This window comes from Sprattus sprattus (genome assembly GCF_963457725.1).
Source record: "Sprattus sprattus genome assembly, chromosome: 2".
Taxonomy (NCBI): Eukaryota; Metazoa; Chordata; class Actinopteri; order Clupeiformes; family Clupeidae; genus Sprattus; species Sprattus sprattus.
The window spans coordinates 3636961-3660960 of record NC_137921.1 but is presented as its reverse complement, the minus strand read 5'-3'; the positions used below and the strand labels follow the sequence as shown (position 1 = coordinate 3660960).

General features: G+C 41.5%; 2 protein-coding genes across 2 annotated transcripts in view; one reads left to right on the top strand and one right to left on the bottom strand.

Moving 5' to 3' along the window:
• The window catches only part of rtel1 (regulator of telomere elongation helicase 1), a gene marked incomplete at both ends in the record, with an annotated part of 66695 nt that extends 47949 nt beyond the window's left edge, over positions 1–18746 (bottom strand). Inside the window, 7 exon segments of the mRNA XM_080833317.1 lie at positions 12918–13002; positions 15416–15491; positions 15999–16059; positions 16977–17058; positions 17296–17389; positions 17861–18059; positions 18645–18746. Coding sequence (XP_080689443.1) covers positions 12918–13002; positions 15416–15491; positions 15999–16059; positions 16977–17058; positions 17296–17389; positions 17861–18059; positions 18645–18746 — 699 coding nt within the window.
• A 1553-nt stretch (positions 18747–20299) lies between these two features.
• gmeb2 (glucocorticoid modulatory element binding protein 2) overlaps positions 20300–24000 on the top strand; it is a gene marked incomplete at its 5' end in the record, with an annotated part of 8518 nt that continues 4817 nt past the window's right edge. Inside the window, 4 exons of the mRNA XM_080833397.1 lie at positions 20300–20427; positions 22285–22364; positions 23683–23807; positions 23999–24000. The exon at positions 23999–24000 is cut by the window's right edge and continues 102 nt beyond it. Coding sequence (XP_080689523.1) covers positions 20300–20427; positions 22285–22364; positions 23683–23807; positions 23999–24000 — 335 coding nt within the window. The remainder of the gene's footprint in view (positions 20428–22284; positions 22365–23682; positions 23808–23998) is intronic.

The window sequence follows — 24000 nt, the reverse complement described above, 5'->3', positions numbered from 1 at the left end:
GGGTCCAGTGGGTAGTTATATAGATGACTATAGATGACTATAGCTCACCTTAGGGTCCAGTGGGTAGTTATATAGATGACTATAGATGACTATAGCTCACCTTAGGGTCCAGTGGGTAGTTATATAGATGACTATAGATGACTATAGCTCACCTTAGGGTCCAGTAGGTAGTTATACAGATGACTATAGATCACCTTAGGGTCCAGTAGGTAGTTATATAGATGACTATAGCTCACCTTAGGGTCCAGTGGGTAGTTATATAGATGACTATAGATCACCTTAGGGTCCAGTAGGTAGTTATATAGATGACTATAGCTCACCTTAGGGTCGAGTAGGTAGTTATATAGATGACTATAGATGACTATAGCTCACCTTAGGGTCCAGTAGGTAGTTATATAGATGACTATAGATGACTATAGATGACTATAGCTCACCTTAGGGTCCAGTGGGTAGTTATATAGATGACTATAGATGACTATAGATGACTATAGATCACCTTAGGGTCCAGGAGGTAGTTATATAGATGACTATAGATGACTATAGATGACTATAGATCACCTTAGGGTCCAGTGGGTAGTTATATAGATGACTATAGATCACCTTAGGGTCCAGTAGGTAGTTATATAGATGACTATAGCTCACCTTAGGGTCGAGTAGGTAGTTATATAGATGACTATAGATGACTATAGCTCACCTTAGGGTCCAGTAGGTAGTTATATAGATGACTATAGATGACTATAGATGACTATAGCTCACCTTAGGGTCCAGTGGGTAGTTATATAGATGACTATAGATGACTATAGATGACTATAGATCACCTTAGGGTCCAGGAGGTAGTTATATAGATGACTATAGATGACTATAGATGACTATAGATCACCTTAGGGTCCAGTAGGTAGTTATACAGATGACTATAGATCACCTTAGGGTCGAGTAGGTAGTTATATAGATGACTATAGATGACTATAGATCACCTTAGGGTCGAGTAGGTAGTTATATAGATGACTATAGATCACCTTAGGGTCGAGTAGGTAGTTATATAGATGACTATAGATCACCCAGTGTTTCCCACATATTGACGAGACTATGGCGCACCGCCATAGTCTAATTTCGGCCGCCATAGTCTCTGCGTGCACAGTTTTTTTTTTTTTTTTTTTTTGCTCATACGAAGTTCGTGTCGCTCTCATTGGGATTGCATGAGAGCACGAAGTTCGGCTGTCTGCCTGCGACTGTGCCGAAAACAAAACACTGTTGAGATATGTTAGTGTTTCCCCTACCATTGTATAAGGGGGTGCCCCGCCCCCCAACGGCACCCCCCCTGAAAGGTCAAGTTAACTTTGCTCAATTTAATTTTCTATAAAGCGCCAGATCACAACGGAAGTCAGTTAAGGATACCTTTCCTGTAGAACAGGTCTATACTCTATAGCTTGTTATTTTATTAAACACAATAAATAGCTTTGTGTTATTTATCTTATTTGCACAACGGCATGTCATTTTTGTCACTAGATGATCGCGAGTTTACAATTGTCCTCTGCGGACTTCTGCCCCGATGCGCACACGTTACTTTCTGTTTGAAGATAAGATAGCAGTTAGTAGTTGCCGGCCATCTAAACCATCTAAAAAGCATATTTTGCTCGCAATATATTTGGAAATACAGTCAAAAAGCTGTACGATTTGAATGGGGGTATTTATTCATGTGTATTTTGTCATCACTCGATCTTGAGAGATGTCTTCAAGTAACGTTAATGTTCCAAAGTGAAACATTCTAATGTGTGCACCCAGTTTCAGAAAGTTACTAGCCAGACTAGCGGTAGCTAGCTACTGAAAGAATGCCATGGATCCAGCAAAGCGTAGAGCTAAACGAATGTATGAATATGAACACCGGGCCTTCTTGCCTGAATGGGAGGAATTATTTGCGGAGCGAAATGGAAAACCCCTTTGCTTAATATGCAGACGTCACGGTCGCATTTTAAAGCCTTGAACTTGGATGCTAACATAGCCCAGGAGTTCCTAAAAGCAGAGCTGGGCAAGCACAAGGTACATTCTTTGATACATCAGTCAGACTCGGCTAAGTACTCTAAAACGGTCACGTTGGCATCGTATCAGGTGTCATGGAATATTGCTCGATCAAAAAAGTAATATAGTGAGGGAGAGTTTGAAAATTGAACAGAGGATATCTGACATTAACTATAATGAGCACCTTTAGACCATTATAGTCTTCAATATGTTTATTTTGTGCCATATTTTAAATCTACATTTGTTAATTTCTCTTCCTAAAACAAAGGGAGGCAACTGCTGATATCAAGCTCTTCTCCAGGCACAGTCTGTTTCTCTGCTTTGTTTTGATCAGTCATTGCAGAGAAGGAGGCCTCACATTAATATGTGGAGGCAAAGTGTAGTAGCTGTTCCTAAGCTTTCTCTCCCGGGTCAGGGTGCTCTTGCTCTTGCTTCACACAAATCCCAAACAAAATCTCAGCAGATGTCTTCAATATGTTTATATTTGTGCCATATTTTGAATCTCAATTTGTTCATTTATCTTCCTAAAACCCACTAGAGGACACTATTTAAAAGGTTATTTAAAAAAAAAAAAATCTTATGGGGGAGCATGCCCCCAGACCCCCCTAGTTTTGTTGGGTCACAGGAAAAATAATAGGTTTTATGTAGGGGCTTAACCCCCCCAAAAGTGGGAAGCTCCCGCGAAATCAGGAATTTTAGGCCGAAAAAACATCCCCCCCCCCCCCAAAGTGGTAAACCGGTAAACATGCGCCCACCGCGCGTCCCCCCCCACCCCCGGACATGTGCGCCCCCCCCCCCCATAGTCTCCAAAATTTCTGTGGGAAACACTGGATCACCTTAGGGTCCAGTGGGTAGTTATATAGATGACTATAGATCACCTTAGGGTCCAGTAGGTAGTTTTATTACACGGCTCTTCTTAATGCTGTAGAATGCTCCATTCACTTGAATGGGGCTTCCCAACGTTCTGCGGTCAACTATTTTCCGATAACTGACCGTTGCTATGGACTTAATGACCGCTGTCAAGGAAAGTGGCCTTTTTGCCTCTAATTCACGTCTTTCGTAGCACTCCGCAAGTAGTACGATAACTTATCAATGGAGTTTCAGCGGACGGTTGAGCAGCTGTGTTCTAAAGAATGTTCAACTGTCTTTGAAGTTCAACGTCTTTGGCGAACTATTTCTCTCCTTTTAAACACTACGTATAGTAACAAATGCATTGTAAAAAGACACACGGTGTTAAGTAATTTGTTTGTTTTAGTTGTAACCGTATAATAAGCGGGATAATGTATAGAACGCCGGTCATTGTCGGAAAAATAAGCCCCTTCAGGGTGAAGCAACACCCCTCCGCTTTCGCGTCGGGGTGCTGTTCGCCCTGTCGGGGCTTATTTTCCCGACAATGACCTGCGTTCTATACATTATCCCTTACATATAGATGACTATAGATGACTATAGCTCACCTTAGGGTCCAGTAGGTAGTTATATAGATGACTATAGATGACTATAGATGACTATAGATCACCTTAGGGTCCAGTAGGTAGTTATATAGATGACTATAGATGACTATAGCTCACCTTAGGGTCCAGTGGGTAGTTATATAGATGACTATAGATGACTATAGCTCACCTTAGGGTCCAGTAGGTAGTTATATAGATGACTATAGCTCACCTTAGGGTCCAGTAGGTAGTTATATAGATGACTATAGATGACTATAGCTCACCTTAGGGTCCAGTGGGTAGTTATATAGATGACTATAGATGACTATAGATCACCTTAGGGTCCAGTAGGTAGTTAAATAGATGACTATAGATGACTATAGATGACTATAGCTCACCTTAGGGTCCAGTAGGTAGTTAAATAGATGACTATAGATGACTATAACTCACCTTAGGGTCCAGTAGGTAGTTAAATAGATGACTATAGATGACTATAGCTCACCTTAGGGTCCAGTAGGTAGTTAAATAGATGACTATAACTCACCTTAGGGTCCAGTAGGTAGTTATACAGTGCCACTTGAAAGTATGTGAACCCCTTGAGGACTTAAGCGTTTTCTGTTGTTTTACCATGATTTTTCATTTTTTTATCACCAATTTTCCATAGATGAAATGTCAGGTTTATGTTTATCATTTGCATGTACTTGTTTAGAGGAAATTGCTTGAGAAGCTGAAAAACTACATGAAACATGGAATTAGTCCATTTCAAAAGTAAGTGAACCCCCAGCTGAATTGATAAAGTCAAGCAGGTAACAGATTCAGTGAAACTTATTTTGGTGAATAATTAGTCAATTGAGCAAACCGATCATCTGAGACATCCTTAGGGAAAGGTTTGGGCAACACAGATTAAAAGAGAGAGGAAACCAACCAAACTACTGTAGTGCCAAGGTGTACCCACACAGATCAACAATGCCGAGAGGAAACGAGATATCCGAGAACATCAGGAAGAAGGTACTGACAGCCCATCAGTCTTGGGAAAGCTGTAAGACCATCTCCAAAAGATTCCAGCTCCATCCATCCATCCAAGACAAATCATTTTGAAATGGAGGGCATTCAACATGACCGCATCTCTGCCTAGAAGTGGACGCCCATCAAGAGCATCACCAAGATGCACCAGAAGAAGAAGAAATCAGGTAAAAGTCAACCCACACATCACCTCTAAAGAGTTTCGGACCTCTCTGGCAGCATCTGGGGTAAATGTACATGGGTCTACAATCAGACGAAAATTGTTGGTTTTGATCGTGACAAAATAATTCTATCTCGGACTCATCTGTTTAAAGAAGGGACTTCCAGAAGGCCTTTGGTTTATCCAAGTGCTCTCGGGCAAAGTTGAAACGGGCAGTTTTGTTCTTTCTTGAGAGCAGAGACTTCCTTCTAGCAACCCGATCATGAATGTCATGTCTATTCAATTTTCGTCTGATTGTAGACCCATGTACATTTACCCCAGATGCTGCCAGAGAGGTCTGAAACTCTTTAGAGGTGATGTGTGGGTTGACTTTTACCTGATTTATTCTTCTTCTGGTGCTTCTTGGTGATGGTCTTGATGGGCGTCCACTTCTAGGCAGAGATGCGGTCATGTTGAATGCCCTCCATTTCTAAATGATTTGTCTTGGATGGATGGATGGAGCTGGAATCTTTTGGAGATGGTCTTATAGCTTTCCCAAGACTGATGGGCTGTCAGAACCTTCTTCCTGATGTTCTCGGATATCTCGTTTCCTTTCGGCATTGTTGATCTGTGTGGGTACACCTTGGCACTACAGTAGTTTGGTTGGTTTCCTCCCTCTTTTAATCTGTGTTGTCCAAACCTTTCCCTTAGGATGTCTCAGATGATCGGTTTGCTTAATTGACTAATTAAGCACCCAAATAAGTTTCACTGAATCTGTTACCTGCTTGACTTTACCAATTCAGCTGGGGGTTCACTTACTTTTGAAATTGACTAATTCCATGTTTCATGTAGTCTTTTGGCTACTCAAACAATTCCCTCTAAAAAAAGTACATGCAAATGATAAACATAAACCTGACATTCCTTCTATGGAAAATTGGTGATGAAAAAAATGAAAAATCATGGTAAAACAACAGAAAACTCCTAAGTGGTCAAGGGGTTCACATACTTTAAAGTGGCACTGTATGTAAGGGATAATGTATTGTCCGGAGGTCATTCTACAAAAATAATTCCCGACGGGGCGAACAACACCCCGACGCGCAGCGGAGGGTGTTGTTTTGTACCGAAGGGAATTATTTTTGTAGAATGACCGACGGACAATACATTATCCCGCTTATTATACGGGTACTTGCCAAAAACGATAGAAGACATTCCTCCAACATATCTCTTTTTAATGATTTAGGTGCCGTTTCATGTGTCCCGTTTAGAAATAAATAGTTCTTCAAGCAAATAGAACTTTGAAGTTTCAGGTGTTGCATAGCAACCCATTACTTGCTGACTTCAAATTACTCTCTACTGTTGCGTTAAAATGACTGGACTTCTGGCGGAATGATATGAAAGATGTGAATTAGAAGTACAAAACCCGTTGCCAATGACAGCGGTGATTATCTTTCGCAGAGGTCTGTTAGCAGGAATTAATGTATGGGTATGACGTAGGGATGGCCCATTCAAATCAACGGTACTTTTTGGAACGTTCTGAAGAGCCGTATAATAAAGATGACTATAGATCACCTTAGGGTCCAGTAGGTAGTTATATAGATGACTATAGATGACTATAGCTCACCTTAGGGTCCAGTAGGTAGTTATATAGATGACTATAGCTCACCTTAGGGTCCAGTAGGTAGTTATATAGATGACTATAGCTCACCTTAGGGTCCAGTAGGTAGTTATATAGATGACTATAGATCACCTTAGGGTCCAGTAGGTAGTTATATAGATGACTATAGATCACCTTAGGGTCCAGTAGGTAGTTATATAGATGACTATAGATGACTATAGCTCACCTTAGGGTCCAGTGGGTAGTTATATAGATGACTATAGATGACTATAGATCACCTTAGGGTCCAGTAGGTAGTTATACAGATGACTATAGATGACTATAGATGACTATAGCTCACCTTAGGGTCCAGTAGGTAGTTATATAGATGACTATAGATGACTATAGATCACCTTAGGGTCCAGTGGGTAGTTATATAGATGACTATAGATGACTATAGATGACTATAGATCACCTTAGGGTCCAGTAGGTAGTTATATAGATGACTATAGATCACCTTAGGGTCCAGTAGGTAGTTATATAGATGACTATAGATCACCTTAGGGTCCAGTAGGTAGTTATATAGATGACTATAGATGACTATAGATGACTATAGATCACCTTAGGGTCCAGTGGGTAGTTATATAGATGACTATAGATGACTATAGATGACTATAGATCACCTTAGGGTCCAGTAGGTAGTTATAGAGATGACTATAGATCACCTTAGGGTCCAGTAGGTAGTTATAGAGATGACTATAGATGACTATAGATGACTATAGATCACCTTAGGGTCCAGTAGGTAGTTATAGAGATGACTATAGATCACCTTAGGGTCCAGTAGGTAGTTATAGAGATGACTATAGATGACTATAGCTCACCTTAGGGTCCAGTAGGTAGTTATATAGATGACTATAGATGACTATAGATCACCTTAGGGTCCAGGAGGTAGTTATATAGATGACTATAGATGACTATAGCTCACCTTAGGGTCCAGTAGGTAGTTATATAGATGACTATAGATGACTATAGCTCACCTTAGGGTCCAGTGGGTAGTTATATAGATGACTATAGATCACCTTAGGGTCCAGTAGGTAGTTATAGAGATGACTATAGATCACCTTAGGGTCCAGTAGGTAGTTATATAGATGACTATAGATCACCTTAGGGTCCAGGAGGTAGTTATATAGATGACTATAGATGACTATAGCTCACCTTAGGGTCCAGTGGGTAGTTATATAGATGACTATAGATGACTATAGCTCACCTTAGGGTCCAGTAGGTAGTTATATAGATGACTATAGATGACTATAGATGACTATAGCTCACCTTAGGGTCCAGTAGGTAGTTATATAGATGACTATAGATGACTATAGCTCACCTTAGGGTCCAGTAGGTAGTTATATAGATGACTATAGATCACCTTAGGGTCCAGTAGGTAGTTATATAGATGACTATAGATGACTATAGCTCACCTTAGGGTCCAGTAGGTAGTTATATAGATGACTATAGATGACTATAGATGACTATAGCTCACCTTAGGGTCCAGTAGGTAGTTATATAGATGACTATAGATGACTATAGCTCACCTTAGGGTCCAGTAGGTAGTTATATAGATGACTATAGATCACCTTAGGGTCCAGTAGGTAGTTATATAGATGACTATAGATGACTATAGATGACTATAGATCACCTTAGGGTCCAGTAGGTAGTTATATAGATGACTATAGATGACTATAGATGACTATAGATCACCTTAGGGTCCAGTAGGTAGTTATATAGATGACTATAGATGACTATAGATGACTATAGATCACCTTAGGGTCCAGTAGGTAGTTATATAGATGACTATAGATGACTATAGATGACTATAGCTCACCTTAGGGTCCAGTAGGTAGTTATATAGATGACTATAGATGACTATAGATGACTATAGCTCACCTTAGGGTCCAGTAGGTAGTTATATAGATGACTATAGATGACTATAGCTCACCTTAGGGTCCAGTAGGTAGTTATATAGATGACTATAGATGACTATAGATGACTATAGCTCACCTTAGGGTCCAGTAGGTAGTTATATAGATGACTATAGATGACTATAGCTCACCTTAGGGTCCAGTAGGTAGTTATATAGATGACTATAGATCACCTTAGGGTCCAGTAGGTAGTTATATAGATGACTATAGATGACTATAGATGACTATAGATCACCTTAGGGTCCAGTAGGTAGTTATATAGATGACTATAGATGACTATAGATGACTATAGCTCACCTTAGGGTCCAGTAGGTAGTTATATAGATGACTATAGATCACCTTAGGGTCCAGTAGGTAGTTATATAGATGACTATAGATGACTATAGATGACTATAGATCACCTTAGGGTCCAGTAGGTAGTTATATAGATGACTATAGATCACCTTAGGGTCCAGTGGGTAGTTATATAGATGACTATAGCTCACCTTAGGGTCCAGTGGGTAGTTATATAGATGACTATAGCTCACCTTAGGGTCCAGTAGGTAGTTATATAGATGACTATAGCTCACCTTAGGGTCCAGTGGGTAGTTATATAGATGACTATAGATGACTATAGCTCACCTTAGGGTCCAGTAGGTAGTTATATAGATGACTATAGATCACCTTAGGGTCCAGTAGGTAGTTATATAGATGACTATAGCTCACCTTAGGGTCCAGTGGGTAGTTATATAGATGACTATAGATGACTATAGATGACTATAGCTCACCTTAGGGTCCAGTAGGTAGTTATATAGATGACTATAGATGACTATAGCTCACCTTAGGGTCCAGTGGGTAGTTATATAGATGACTATAGATGACTATAGATCACCTTAGGGTCCAGTAGGTAGTTATATAGATGACTATAGCTCACCTTAGGGTCCAGTAGGTAGTTATATAGATGACTATAGCTCACCTTAGGGTCCAGTGGGTAGTTATATAGATGACTATAGATGACTATAGATCACCTTAGGGTCCAGTAGGTAGTTATATAGATGACTATAGCTCACCTTAGGGTCCAGTGGGTAGTTATATAGATGACTATAGATCACCTTAGGGTCCAGTAGGTAGTTATATAGATGACTATAGATGACTATAGCTCACCTTAGGGTCCAGTAGGTAGTTATATAGATGACTATAGATGACTATAGATGACTATAGATCACCTTAGGGTCCAGGAGGTAGTTATATAGATGACTATAGCTCACCTTAGGGTCCAGTAGGTAGTTATATAGATGACTATAGCTCACCTTAGGGTCCAGTAGGTAGTTATATAGATGACTATAGATGACTATAGATGACTATAGATCACCTTAGGGTCCAGGAGGTAGTTATATAGATGACTATAGCTCACCTTAGGGTCCAGTAGGTAGTTATATAGATGACTATAGATGACTATAGCTCACCTTAGGGTCCAGTAGGTAGTTATATAGATGACTATAGATGACTATAGATGACTATAGATCACCTTAGGGTCCAGGAGGTAGTTATATAGATGACTATAGCTCACCTTAGGGTCCAGTAGGTAGTTATATAGATGACTATAGCTCACCTTAGGGTCCAGTAGGTAGTTATATAGATGACTATAGATGACTATAGCTCACCTTAGGGTCCAGTAGGTAGTTATATAGATGACTATAGATGACTATAGCTCACCTTAGGGTCCAGGAGGTAGTTATATAGATGACTATAGCTCACCTTAGGGTCCAGTAGGTAGTTATATAGATGACTATAGATCACCTTAGGGTCCAGTAGGTAGTTATATAGATGACTATAGATGACTATAGATCACCTTAGGGTCCAGGAGGTAGTTATATAGATGACTATAGATGACTATAGCTCACCTTAGGGTCCAGTAGGTAGTTATATAGATGACTATAGATGACTATAGCTCACCTTAGGGTCCAGTAGGTAGTTATATAGATGACTATAGATCACCTTAGGGTCCAGTAGGTAGTTATATAGATGACTATAGATGACTATAGCTCACCTTAGGGTCCAGTAGGTAGTTATATAGATGACTATAGATGACTATAGCTCACCTTAGGGTCCAGTAGGTAGTTATATAGATGACTATAGATGACTATAGCTCACCTTAGGGTCCAGTAGGTAGTTATATAGATGACTATAGATGACTATAGCTCACCTTAGGGTCCAGGAGGTAGTTATATAGATGACTATAGCTCACCTTAGGGTCCAGTAGGTAGTTATATAGATGACTATAGATGACTATAGATGACTATAGCTCACCTTAGGGTCCAGTAGGTAGTTATATAGATGACTATAGATGACTATAGCTCACCTTAGGGTCCAGGAGGTAGTTATATAGATGACTATAGCTCACCTTAGGGTCCAGGAGGTAGTTATATAGATGACTATAGCTCACCTTAGGGTCCAGTAGGTAGTTATATAGATGACTATAGATGACTATAGATGACTATAGCTCACCTTAGGGTCCAGTAGGTAGTTATATAGATGACTATAGATCACCTTAGGGTCCAGTAGGTAGTTATATAGATGACTATAGATGACTATAGCTCACCTTAGGGTCCAGTAGGTAGTTATATAGATGACTATAGATGACTATAGCTCACCTTAGGGTCCAGGAGGTAGTTATATAGATGACTATAGCTCACCTTAGGGTCCAGGAGGTAGTTATATAGATGACTATAGATGACTATAGCTCACCTTAGGGTCCAGTAGGTAGTTATATAGATGACTATAGATGACTATAGATGACTATAGATCACCTTAGGGTCCAGTAGGTAGTTATATAGATGACTATAGATGACTATAGATGACTATAGCTCACCTTAGGGTCCAGTAGGTAGTTATATAGATGACTATAGATGACTATAGCTCACCTTAGGGTCCAGGAGGTAGTTATATAGATGACTATAGATGACTATAGATCACCTTAGGGTCCAGGAGGTAGTTATATAGATGACTATAGCTCACCTTAGGGTCCAGTGGGTAGTTATATAGATGACTATAGCTCACCTTAGGGTCCAGTGGGTAGTTATATAGATGACTATAGCTCACCTTAGGGTCCAGTGGGTAGTTATATAGATGACTATAGCTCACCTTAGGGTCCAGTGGGTAGTTATATAGATGACTATAGCTCACCTTAGGGTCCAGTAGGTAGTTATATAGATGACTATAGATCACCTTAGGGTCCAGTAGGTAGTTATATAGATGACTATAGATGACTATAGCTCACCTTAGGGTCCAGGAGGTAGTTATATAGATGACTATAGATGACTATAGATCACCTTAGGGTCCAGTAGGTAGTTATATAGATGACTATAGCTCACCTTAGGGTCCAGGAGGTAGTTATATAGATGACTATAGATGACTATAGATCACCTTAGGGTCCAGGAGGTAGTTATATAGATGACTATAGATGACTATAGATCACCTTAGGGTCCAGGAGGTAGTTATATAGATGACTATAGCTCACCTTAGGGTCCAGGAGGTAGTTATATAGATGACTATAGATGACTATAGATCACCTTAGGGTCCAGGAGGTAGTTATATAGATGACTATAGCTCACCTTAGGGTCCAGTGGGTAGTTATATAGATGACTATAGATGACTATAGATGACTATAGCTCACCTTAGGGTCCAGTAGGTAGTTATATAGATGACTATAGCTCACCTTAGGGTCCAGTAGGTAGTTATATAGATGACTATAGATCACCTTAGGGTCCAGTAGGTAGTTATATAGATGACTATAGCTCACCTTAGGGTCCAGTAGGTAGTTATATAGATGACTATAGATGACTATAGATGACTATAGCTCACCTTAGGGTCCAGTAGGTAGTTATATAGATGACTATAGATGACTATAGATGACTATAGCTCACCTTAGGGTCCAGGAGGTAGTTATATAGATGACTATAGATCACCTTAGGGTCCAGTAGGTAGTTATATAGATGACTATAGATGACTATAGCTCACCTTAGGGTCCAGTAGGTAGTTATATAGATGACTATAGCTCACCTTAGGGTCCAGTAGGTAGTTATATAGATGACTATAGATGACTATAGCTCACCTTAGGGTCCAGTGGGTAGTTATACAGATGACTATAGATGACTATAGATCACCTTAGGGTCCAGGAGGTAGTTATATAGATGACTATAGATGACTATAGATGACTATAGCTCACCTTAGGGTCCAGTGGGTAGTTATATAGATGACTATAGCTCACCTTAGGGTCCAGTAGGTAGTTATATAGATGACTATAGCTCACCTTAGGGTCCAGTAGGTAGTTATATAGATGACTATAGATGACTATAGCTCACCTTAGGGTCCAGTGGGTAGTTATATAGATGACTATAGATGACTATAGCTCACCTTAGGGTCCAGGAGGTAGTTATATAGATGACTATAGATGACTATAGATGACTATAGCTCACCTTAGGGTCCAGTAGGTAGTTATATAGATGACTATAGATGACTATAGATGACTATAGCTCACCTTAGGGTCCAGTGGGTAGTTATATAGATGACTATAGCTCACCTTAGGGTCCAGGAGGTAGTTATATAGATGACTATAGATCACCTAAGGGTCCAGTAGGTAGTTATATAGATGACTATAGATGACTATAGCTCACCTTAGGGTCCAGGAGGTAGTTATATAGATGACTATAGCTCACCTTAGGGTCCAATAGGTAGTTATATAGATGACTATAACTCACCTTAGGGTCCAGGAGGTAGTTATAGGGCATGAAGATAATCTCGGCCTGCTGCTTTAAGGACCGGGATAGGTAGTATGGACACACCCTACAACAGCAAAGAACAGATTCAGTATGGACACACCCTACAACAGCAAAGAACAGATTCAGTACAGACACAACCTAGAAAACAGCACAGAATTACAGATCCAGTATGGACACACCCTACAAAGCAGCACAGAATTACAGATACAGTATGGACACACCCTACAAAGCAGCACAGAATTACAGATCCAGTATGGACACACCCTACAAAACAGCACAGAATTACAGATCCAGTATGGACACACCCTACAAAGCAGCACAGAATTACAGATCCAGTATGGACACACCCTACAAAACAGCACAGAATTACAGATCCAGTATGGACACACCCTACAAAACAGCACAGAATTACAGATCCAGTATGGACACACCCTACAAAACAGCAAAGAACTACAGCATAACAGATCCAGTATGCACACACACTACAAAACAGCACAGGATTACAGATCCAGTATGGAGACACCCTACAAAACAGCAAAGAACTACAGCATAACAGATCCAGTATGGACACACACTACAAAACAGCACAGAAAACAGATGCAGAGTATTCAACCCCCCTTAAAGTCGTCACCATTTTCACTACTATAAAAGAGACTAACACGTGATTTCCCAAACAGTAATATTATTGTGTAGATGTTTGCTTTTGTATGTTTTCAAAGGCAAATAAGTTGCTTTTTGGCTAATGCTAAAAACTAATGAATTTAAAAACTGTAATATACTATTTGCATAAGGGCTCAAACCCCTGTGCTTTCTGAACTCCAGATTAAGGCAGATGACAAAGGATCCTCATATGATACAGCGATGCCATTTGCCGTGTGTGTGTGTGTGTGTAGGTTTCTGTGGTTATACAAGACCAAAATAGAGTGTTTTTGGCCAATCCTCAAAGTGTAGCATGTGGTGTACCTCTCACACTGCCAATGTTTCAGGATACACCATCCCAGTTGTGAAATATGGCAGTGGCAACATAATGTGTTTTTATATGTGGGGATATTACTGATCTGCAGGAACCGGGGAACTCTATAGACTTGATAGAAGGATGAATGAAATCAATTCTAGACAAGATCACCAGAAAGCCCTATTGCAGCCTGTTGCAAAACTTAGGCTTGGGAGAGGCATAGTCTGCCAGCAGGCACAAGGCTAAAGCAACACTGCAGTGGCTCCAGAACAGTGAAGTGAACATTCTAGAATTACTCAGTCAACACCCTGATCAGAATTCTACTGAGAACCTGTGGAACAACAGACCAGCAGTGACATTCCGTCAACCTAGACGTTCTATTGACTGCATACAAAAACACTGCAGAACAACGTAAACGGTGTTAATTATCGGACAGCGTGTTATCGGCAAACGATTGCGTTGTCATGTTGACCCATTATTAAACTGAGCATATCGATTGTTTATCCATTATTAAACGGAGCATATTGATAGTTAATCCATAGATGGATGACTACTGCAGTAAGAAACGGCTCATTTTGAATGGAATATCTACATAGGTGTTCAAAGGCCCCTTTCTTGCCACCAACACTCCTGTGTTTCAATTGATTATGGTCTAAAAATAGTCAGAAAGAAGGAGCTTTCTTCAGACACTTGTCATCTATAGTTGAGCTCACAAGTGAAGGCTAATCCATGCAGGAACTAGCCAAGAAACTGAAGCAGAGGGGACCGAGTGCCCAACACACACACACACACACACACACACACACACACAGACACACACACACACACACACAAGACCTAAATCCCAACGGTGCCGTCAGGATCTCTAATATGACAAACGGAGGATTCACAGATCCAGAAATCACCAGTTTCTTCTTCTAGGCAGTGTCTAAGAAAAACTAGCCAAAAACTTCCACGACTGGCCAATAAAAAGGAAAAGACTAAAATTTGCAAAAGGAAACAGATATCGGGTGGAAGATCATTGAACAAATCCAGCTCACAGGAACACACACACACACACACACACACACACACACACACACACACACACACACACACACACACACACACACACACACACACACACACACACACACACACACACACACACACACAGATATCTGCAACAGCAGACAAACTGGTCAGACCATAGACTGACAGCTCAGAACTGACAGGCATACAGACAGACAGACAGACAACTCAGACAACAGACAAACTGTTCAGAGGTCAGCAAGACAGACAACTCCAAGAGCACGCACACAGACAGACAGACAACAGACAAACTGTTCAGAGGTCAGAGAGACAGACCACTCTAACAGCACGCAGACAGACAACAGACAACAAACTGTTCAGAGGTCAGAAAGACAGACATCTCCAACAGCCTGCAGACAGACAGACAGACAGACAGACAGACAGACAGACAGACAGACAGACAGACAGACAGACAGACAGACAGACAGGCAAGTAGACGGTACACACACACCTCTGCTTGTTGCCAGCCTTCACCAGATCCTCCACGTCCAGGATGTTGTTGATGAACTCTTTGTCTGTGCTCTTCTCTGAAGGGGACCCAGGGGGAAGGCAGTGTGTGTCGAGACGGACATAACATTAAAGAAGCATTCCGGATCAATTGCTATTCGCTAACGATATGCTAGCGGGTAAAACTAACGAAATCTCTTTGACATTATGACAAACTAGTTACTCAACAACTGTCCTAACAGAGTCAAACATCAAGCAAGTGCAACACAAGACAAAGCAAGAGGGCAAATAAGCTACTAACTAATTCGGCAGACAGTAGAAAGCCGGGCGGCGTCAGGCAATCTTACATTTAGCAGTTATAAGCCTATGGACCCTGGTATGGCAATGGCACGGAGGCGATTCTCCATATTAAAAGTCATTGTAGAGCCCCCATTTTTTTTCAAGCTGTTATTTTAAGGTAAAACTGCTTATCCTAACCCTAAAGTATAATTATTGCATACTGTTACTTTAACAGGCAGAACTAACAGTGACATCAGTAATGCTCTAGGCAGCGGAGGTTAATGTAGAGGGAAGATTAGAGTTGGTACCTTCGACGTTGTTGTAGAAAACACAGGAGCGTGTCGACACTTTTGCTCTGCACATGTGGACCTGAAGGGGGGAACCAGAGGGTCTGTTCTTACTCAAATAACTACTTTAGATAGATAGATAGATAGATAGATGATGATATATAGATAGATAGATAGATGGCTACTTTATTAATCTTTGTCTAGATAGATGGCTACTTTAGATAGATAGATAGATAGATAGATACAGATAACGCTGCCTTTAACAGGTCAAAGGTCACCAGATGGCATCACAAGAGGTTCACACTTTGTTACAAAAGCTGTTATGACCATAGAGTGTAGCAGGCAGTGGGGTATTGACCATAGAGTGTAGCAGTCAGTGGGGTTATGAACATGAGAGTGTGTGTGTGTGTGTGTGTGTGTGAGTGCAGCAGTCAGTGGGGTTATGGTGAGGGAAGGATCCAGTATGGAAATGTAAGAGTATACCAGTACGTATTTGTAAGTAGTGACATTATACCAGTATGGAAGTGTAGGTAGTGACATTATACCAGTATGGAAGTGTAGGTAGTGACAGTATACCAGTATGAAATGTAAGTGTATACCAGTATGGAAGAGTAGGTAGTGACAGTGTACCAGTATGGAATGTAACAGTATACCAGTATGAAATGTAAGTGTATACCAGTATGGAAGAGTAGGTAGTGACAGTATACCAGTAGGAAATGTAAAAGTATACCAGTATGAAACGTAACAGTATACCAGTATGGAAGAGTAGGTAGTGACAGTGTACCAGTATGGAATGTAACAGTATACCAGTATGAAATGTAACAGTATACCAGTGTATGGTTATTCTGCCAGATGATACTGCAGTGCAAGCAGGACGATATGACCTTGATACGTTAGGCAGACAGTGACAGCGTGGGTGTGTATGGATCAGTGAATCAGTGTGGTTGCTATGGAGATGATGCTGGGGTCGTCATGGAGATGATGCTGTGGCTGACTCACCTTCATGTGGTTGCTCTCCTGCTTCATCACTTCCTGGTTGATGCAAAGTTGTTCTCTGGAGCCAAGAACACACACCTTTGGCCTGGAGAAAAGGAAGAATGTAATGTGTACGTAAACACGCACGCACGCACACACACACAGTCACCTTTTGTCTGAGGTGATAATTTGTCTTACCTGAAGTGGGAACAGAAAGTGTGAAAGATAGAAACACCCCCCCCCCACACACACACACACACACACACACACACACACACACACACACACACACACAGAGACAGACACAGACAGACACACACACACACACTCATCTGGCTCTCACCTGTATGATGTGTTTTTGAGCTCTCCAATGACCTGTGCTAGCTGGGAGTGTGTGCGGGAAGCATATATGATCTTTGGGACGTCAGTGTAGTACACTGCAACCAAACAGAGCAAATTACCATGCAGTGTAGTATACTGCAACAAAACAGAGAACATAACATTGCAGTGTAGTACACGGCAACTAAACCAAGAACATTACCATGCAGTATGCTTCTCATGGTCAGAAACAGTTGAAGCAAAGTGATAAGTAATGGAAAAGATTTCTGTTGCAACTGAAAAAGCTTTAGTCATCTTGCTGCATAAGACATGCTCCACATTTATAAATAAACAGGTATGCATCAGGAGAGGTCAGAAGTTCAAAAGCCCAAGACTGTGTAGTGTTTTCTGTTTAATTTTTGGCGTACTAGTTGAAGTCCCCGTCCATGGCTGGGGTACCCCATGAAGAGATTTTACACACACACACCATTAATAAAATACACCCTAACAACTACACACACACACACACTCCCATTAATTAATACAGAATTGGGACTGTGTAGTGTTTTCTGTGCATTTTTTTGTCGTACTTGTTGAGTCCCCATCCGTGGCTGTGGTACCCCATGACGAGAGGGGTGTGTCGGGGAACATCTCAGCGCCCTGCAACTTCTCTGTGATCTTGCGGGCGGAGATGGAGTCTTTGAAGTTCGCCCTCCATGCCAGGGCGGCACACAGCAGGCACAGGGTCTTACCTGTGCCCGTCGGGCTCTCCAGGACGCCGTTCTTCTTCTGCAAACATGAGGATGGAACACTAGCACTTACTGACCATTGGTTTTAGTGGCATTTGGTTCTTATGAAATGCATTAATTCAACGATTCATATTTCTTAAATATCCATGATTTTACCCATTTAAAGACCCCGTTCTTCTTCTGCAATACAATTCAAGGCATTGACGTATATATCAAACATAAATCAAAATCAGACAGTACACATGAGGATGGAACACTACCAGTTACTGACCATTGGTTTTAGTGGCATACTGGTCTATATTGAAAATGCATTCAGTCAATGATTCATATTTCTTAAATAACCATGATTTACCCATTTAAAGCTTTCTCAAGCCTAAGAGATATATTGTTTTGTTTTGTCATACCGTTAAATTACCTGGTTTGGTGCATATAAACAATAGGAGCATGCACGTGTCTCTCAAAGATTAGGAAAGACTAGGTGTTTCTAAACTTTTGACAGGGATGCTTGTCAAAAGTTTGGACAAACTACTAACACTCCTTCCAAACACTATGTATTCAGTGCATAACCAGACACTGATCAGATATTCCAAACTTTGTTTTTGACTCTGGCCACAACGGCACTTACTTCTTGAAGGCATTCAAGCACTTTACTCATGTAGTCCGTCTGACTTGGATACGGCGTGAATGGGAAATCCACTGTTACTCCTTTAATCTTGAGCGGGGGCATCGTGATAAGAGGTAGCAAAAGCCTACTGCCCAGTCTGATCCGTTGCCGTGGTGATAAATGTCTTTGCAGTTACTTTGTTATCAAGCAACAACCTGTTGTGACGAGCGCAGTATCATAATATTATGTAGTCTTATAAAACACCAGTCTGATATTACCATTCGTTGTCAAGAACAAAAGTATCATTCAGAACTTGAGAAGTTCTTCTACAGTCACTGGACGCAATGCTGCTTCGGGAGTCACTTCCTGGTGCCGTGTTTGCCGCGGGATGTTCGGATTGATGAGCATGCGCTGTTCGATACTTAAAGTACTGCAAGAACCTGCTTACATTGTAACAATATGGAAAGTATCTGCTTTATTCCTGGGATGTACACACAGATTGGCCTAATAGCTAGATTGGGGTCGTTTGCTGTCAAGAAAAACAACTGCATAAAATGAATTGTATCAACGACGGCCTCTCTAACCCAATCGTCATTCTGCTCATGCGCAATTGCGCATTGAATCTTTGGTTACTCAATAAGGTCCAAATAAAGTGGCTTAGGCAGAGACATCACCAGTCTTACGGTAAGATTTCTTATCCCTCAAGGTTACGTTGGTAGATATGTTATATGGCTATCTGTAACATTATGGGGTTGAAATTTAAAGAGAGTTCTCGTACACCCCCTCAAATATCAACATTGCGTGCAGCCAGCTAACGTAGCCGCTGGCCTCACGTAACGTGCGAGGCACGTACATCTGCGTGAAACGCAACACAATCTACAGCAAACGTACAGCGTCCCGAGGACGTGCTCATGCTATCTTTCAGCTTCAGGGCTCAGCTACCTCTCAATTTATGATCCCAAACTTGTGTTTCTAAAAACAGTCAACCAACCGATGGCGACGAGAGTGACAGTTGCAGAAGCTAAGCTAGCTAGCCAGCTAGCTAGCCAGCCAGATATATTTAACCGCTAACACTCAGACGTCCAAAGAAGTGTTTCGGATCAGGTGGATCAGACTCGGCGGCTGTAGTCACCTGTTCACATCACAACAACCTCTCATGCTCTGATTATCTGGACAAAAAATGTCATATTGGACAAGAAATGTCATTTTATAGGCAGTTGAACTTTGCCGTTGGTTTCCATTGGCCTATTCACTATTGCCTGCTACCTATACCCACCTGTAAAGCCAATCATGTTTTACTTCCATGTACAGCCTACGTGAAACCATCTCGGGTAAAAACAAAGACAAAAGTGGGTCATGAAAGTGGTGCACGTTGCGTTTGACTTCTGTACACAGTTTAGGGATAATGTTGTACAGTGCATTGGCTCTGCCTGTTCTTCTGTTTCAGATGAAGAAAGAAACACTTTTAGCCTTTGCCACCTTTGTGGTCTGACTGAATGTGATGGGGAAAGTGTCACTGCAGACGGGGACGCCAATCTACTGCTAAACGCGCTTTATTCTTATTCCCTGCCTGTACTCTTAATGCCCTGACACACACACACACACACCCAAACTAACATAAATTCCTGACCTGTGTACTTCCAGTGTGGGCGGACCAGCATTAGGCCGCCTGACCAATGGCATCATCTGAGGTCAGCATGCATGTGGAGGAGGTGGTTGTCGTGACAACGCCCGACAGTGAAGGACAAGGCAACTCTGTTGAGGAGAAGAGCGTGTTGGACACCACGGACCTGGAGGAGTCTGGGTAAGTGTATGTGACATGTGTACAAATACTCCCAGAGATATTGTCAAACTCAGCCTCAGAAATAAGCATACTCTTTCACTGGAATAGATGCCCAAGATGTGGATGTGTGGATATTAACGTAATCAAACATTAGCTGGTTGTTACAGTCAACAGCCAAGCCAGCAGACTTGTCTGTGTCTTCTCTCTTATGTGTGTTTTCTCATCTCAGATACACAATCTCATGTTTCTTATGTTAAACTGTAGTGTAGTGCCTCATCTGAGAGGAAATTGTCTGTGTCTTCTCTCTTCAAAGTCAAAGTAGCTTTATTGTCAATTACTTCACATGTCAATACATACAAAGTAATCGAAAGAACATTTCAACAAGACAGGACATTACCTAATACTAAGTAGAACATACAGACAAGACATTACATAATACAAGTAGAACATACAGATAAACGTATAGCAGCATAAGTTTTCTTATAAAGTGAGGTTATGGTAGTGCTTATGTGCGTTCACTCATCTCGGATACACAATCTCATGTTTCTTATGCTAAGCTGTAGTGTAGTGCCTCGTCTGAGAGGAAGTTAACAGTACTGTCCAGTGTTTCCCCAAGGTTCACCGCTTTGGGGGAGGGGGGGGGGGCGATGTTTTTTCGGCCTAAAATTCCTGATTTCGCGGGAGCTTTGGGGGGGATAAGCCCCTTCATAAAAAGATTTTTTTTTGAAAATAACTTTTTAAATAGTGTCCTCTAGTGGGTTTTAGGAAGAGAAATTAACACATTTAGATTTAAAATATGGCACAAATATAAACATATTGAAGACATCTGCTGAGATTTTCTTTACAATGGTAGGGGAAACACTGCTGTCTCTGTCTGTGCTCCCATGACTCCACCTTGACCTCTGACCTCAGGCTCTGGGTGTTTGTACTGAGGTGTGTGTGTGTGTGTGTGTGTGTGTGTGTGTGTGTGTGTGTGTGTGTGTGTGTGTGTGTGTGTGTGTGTGTGTGTGTGTGTGTGTGTGTGTGTGTGTGTGTGTGTGTGTGTGTGTGTGTGTGCAGTGCCTCGTCTGAGAGGAAGCTAACAGCACTGTCTCTGTCTGCGCTCGCAGCTCGGGGTGTTCATACTGAGCTGTGATTGTAAACTTCCCTATAATAAACTTTATTACAGGCTCAAGATCCACATGGGAGATGCACAATACATATAATCAATAAATCACATATAAATACATACATACATACATACATACAATCATAAATACATATAAATATACAAGGAAAGAAGGGCTGCTAAAAAAGGCACTCATGCCAGTGTTCCCAGATGTTAGATATGTAATTGACAGAGCTGCGGCCAGGGTCTGTATACCTGTCCTACAGCCCACTGCTTCCCTTGAAGGGAAGTTAATCAAGTCATATTTTTTTGTTTATAAAGCACATTTAAAAACAGCTCACACTGACCATAGTGCTTAACAACTAAGTGATTAAGTGAAGTGATTAATGGTTCTTTCTTACACTCCAGAGACGAGCCAACTGTCCGTGTCTGTTGTCTGTGTCCTCTCTCTTATGTGTGAACGCTTACCTCAGATACGAACGATGTGTCCTCTCTCTCTCTCTCTCTCTTTCTCTCTCTCTCTCCCCCTGTCTCTCTCTCTCGCTCTCTCTCTCTCTCTCCCCCCTCCTCTCTCTCCCCCCCCCCTCTCCCCCCCCCCCCCCCCCCCCTCTCTCTCTCTCTCTCTCGCTCTCTCCCCCCCCCCCCCCCCCCACCCTCTCTCTCTCTCTCTCTCTCTCTCTCTTATGCGTGGTCGCTAACCTCAGCCATGCTGTGTCAGCTTATTCCCAAAAGAGGAAGTTGATGTCCTGCTCTGTTCTCTTTCCTGTCAGGGAGGAGTTGACTGAGCACACCCCACAGACAGAGACTGTGGACACAGACATCATCTCTATCCCCAAGGATGCAGTCATAGGTGAGCCAACAGGGGGCGCTCTCTGCCTCTATCTATCTCGCTCTGTCTCTCTCTTTCTCTCTCTGCCTCTCTTTACCTTTTTCTCACTCTCTCTCTCTCTCTGTTTCTCTGTGTCTCTCTCTGTCTTTGTCTCTCTCTCTCTCTCTCTCTCTCTCTGTTTCTCTGTGTCTCTCTCTGTCTTTGTCTCTCTCTCTCTCTCTCTCTCTTTTTCTCTCTCTATCTATCTCTTTCTCTCTCTACAAGTGGGTACAAGCGTCTGCAATAGTGCTAGGCCCATGTGGCAGCACTTACAGATGTAACAAGATCACAAGCAGTTCCTTATTCACATCCTTCAACAGTGCGTAATGGTGATCGATTCCTTTCAGTATTCTTGTCATGGGATCTCAGGTCTGTTTACGAAGGGTGATTTTAGTAAACAAATGCATGCCAGAATTCCCTTCATCTCCATGTGTCCATATTAAACATACCTGCAAAAGGACTGACCTTTCCAGAGCACGCTATTTCTGTAATAATAATAATAATAAACTTTATTTAAATAGCACCTTTCATGCAAAAGAATGCAGCTCAAAGTGTTTACTGCTTTAGTGCTGTAGTGTGCAGGACTAGCCTGTACTGGTCCACAGAAATGTACTTGAACATCTGTATCTGTAATGTAATAATCTGTAATAGTCTGTTATAGTTAAGCAATAAGGTTCGAGAGGCGGTACTGTATCGTCAATAATGTACTTGTTCGAGGGTGTTGTTAGGCCCGACGCGCAGTTTATATTGATTTGGATATCGCCACTAACTGTGCCTCAATGAGGGAGGCTTGTGAGAGCAACGTTATACTTATTAGCAGCGAGGCTAGCTAGCTAATATGTGTTTCAATGGATTTTTGGTCTAAGCGTTAGCAGCAACCTACAAATAATATTCGAGAGCTTCAGTTAAGACCTGCAATACTCTACAACATTCGTGTAGCACATAAACAACTAACCGAGTCAATGTAGACATATAAAAAGTTGTGTAGATAGCTTAATTCACATAAAATATTTCCCACTAACAGGCTTCCAACACGCCGCCATCTTGGTTCGATTTCGAATCTACTGTTATTTTTGAGTGCGCACTGATATGGAACGCTGAGGTAAATGTAAACAGGTCGTACATTACCTTTATCGCTGAATAAAGCACACCCCGTGACTCACTCTCAACCAATCAGAATGCTTGATTTCATCTACCCGTGTTATAGTCTGTAATAGTCTGTAATAATCTTTAATAATCTGTTATAATCTGTAATAATCTGTAATAGTCTGTAATAATCTGTTATAATCTGTTGTGCCAGTGAAACTGTCTGAGGAGGTGTCTGTGGAGGCGGAGCTCCACTATCCAATCACCTGTGGGGACAGCAAGGCCATGCTGGTGTGGAGGAAGTTTGTGTGTCCTGGGATTAACATCAAGTGTGTGCAGGTAAGAGTGTGTGCGTGCGTGCGTGCGTGCGTGCGTGCATAAGACAAGCATTCACTACATGTGCTTCAGTTATATGCTCTTTGTGACACTGCCTGTGTGTGTGTGTGTGTGTGTGTGTGTGTGTGTGTGTGTGTGTGTGTGTGTGTGTGTGTGTGTGTGTGTGTGTGTGTGTGTGTGTGTGTGTGTCTCAGTA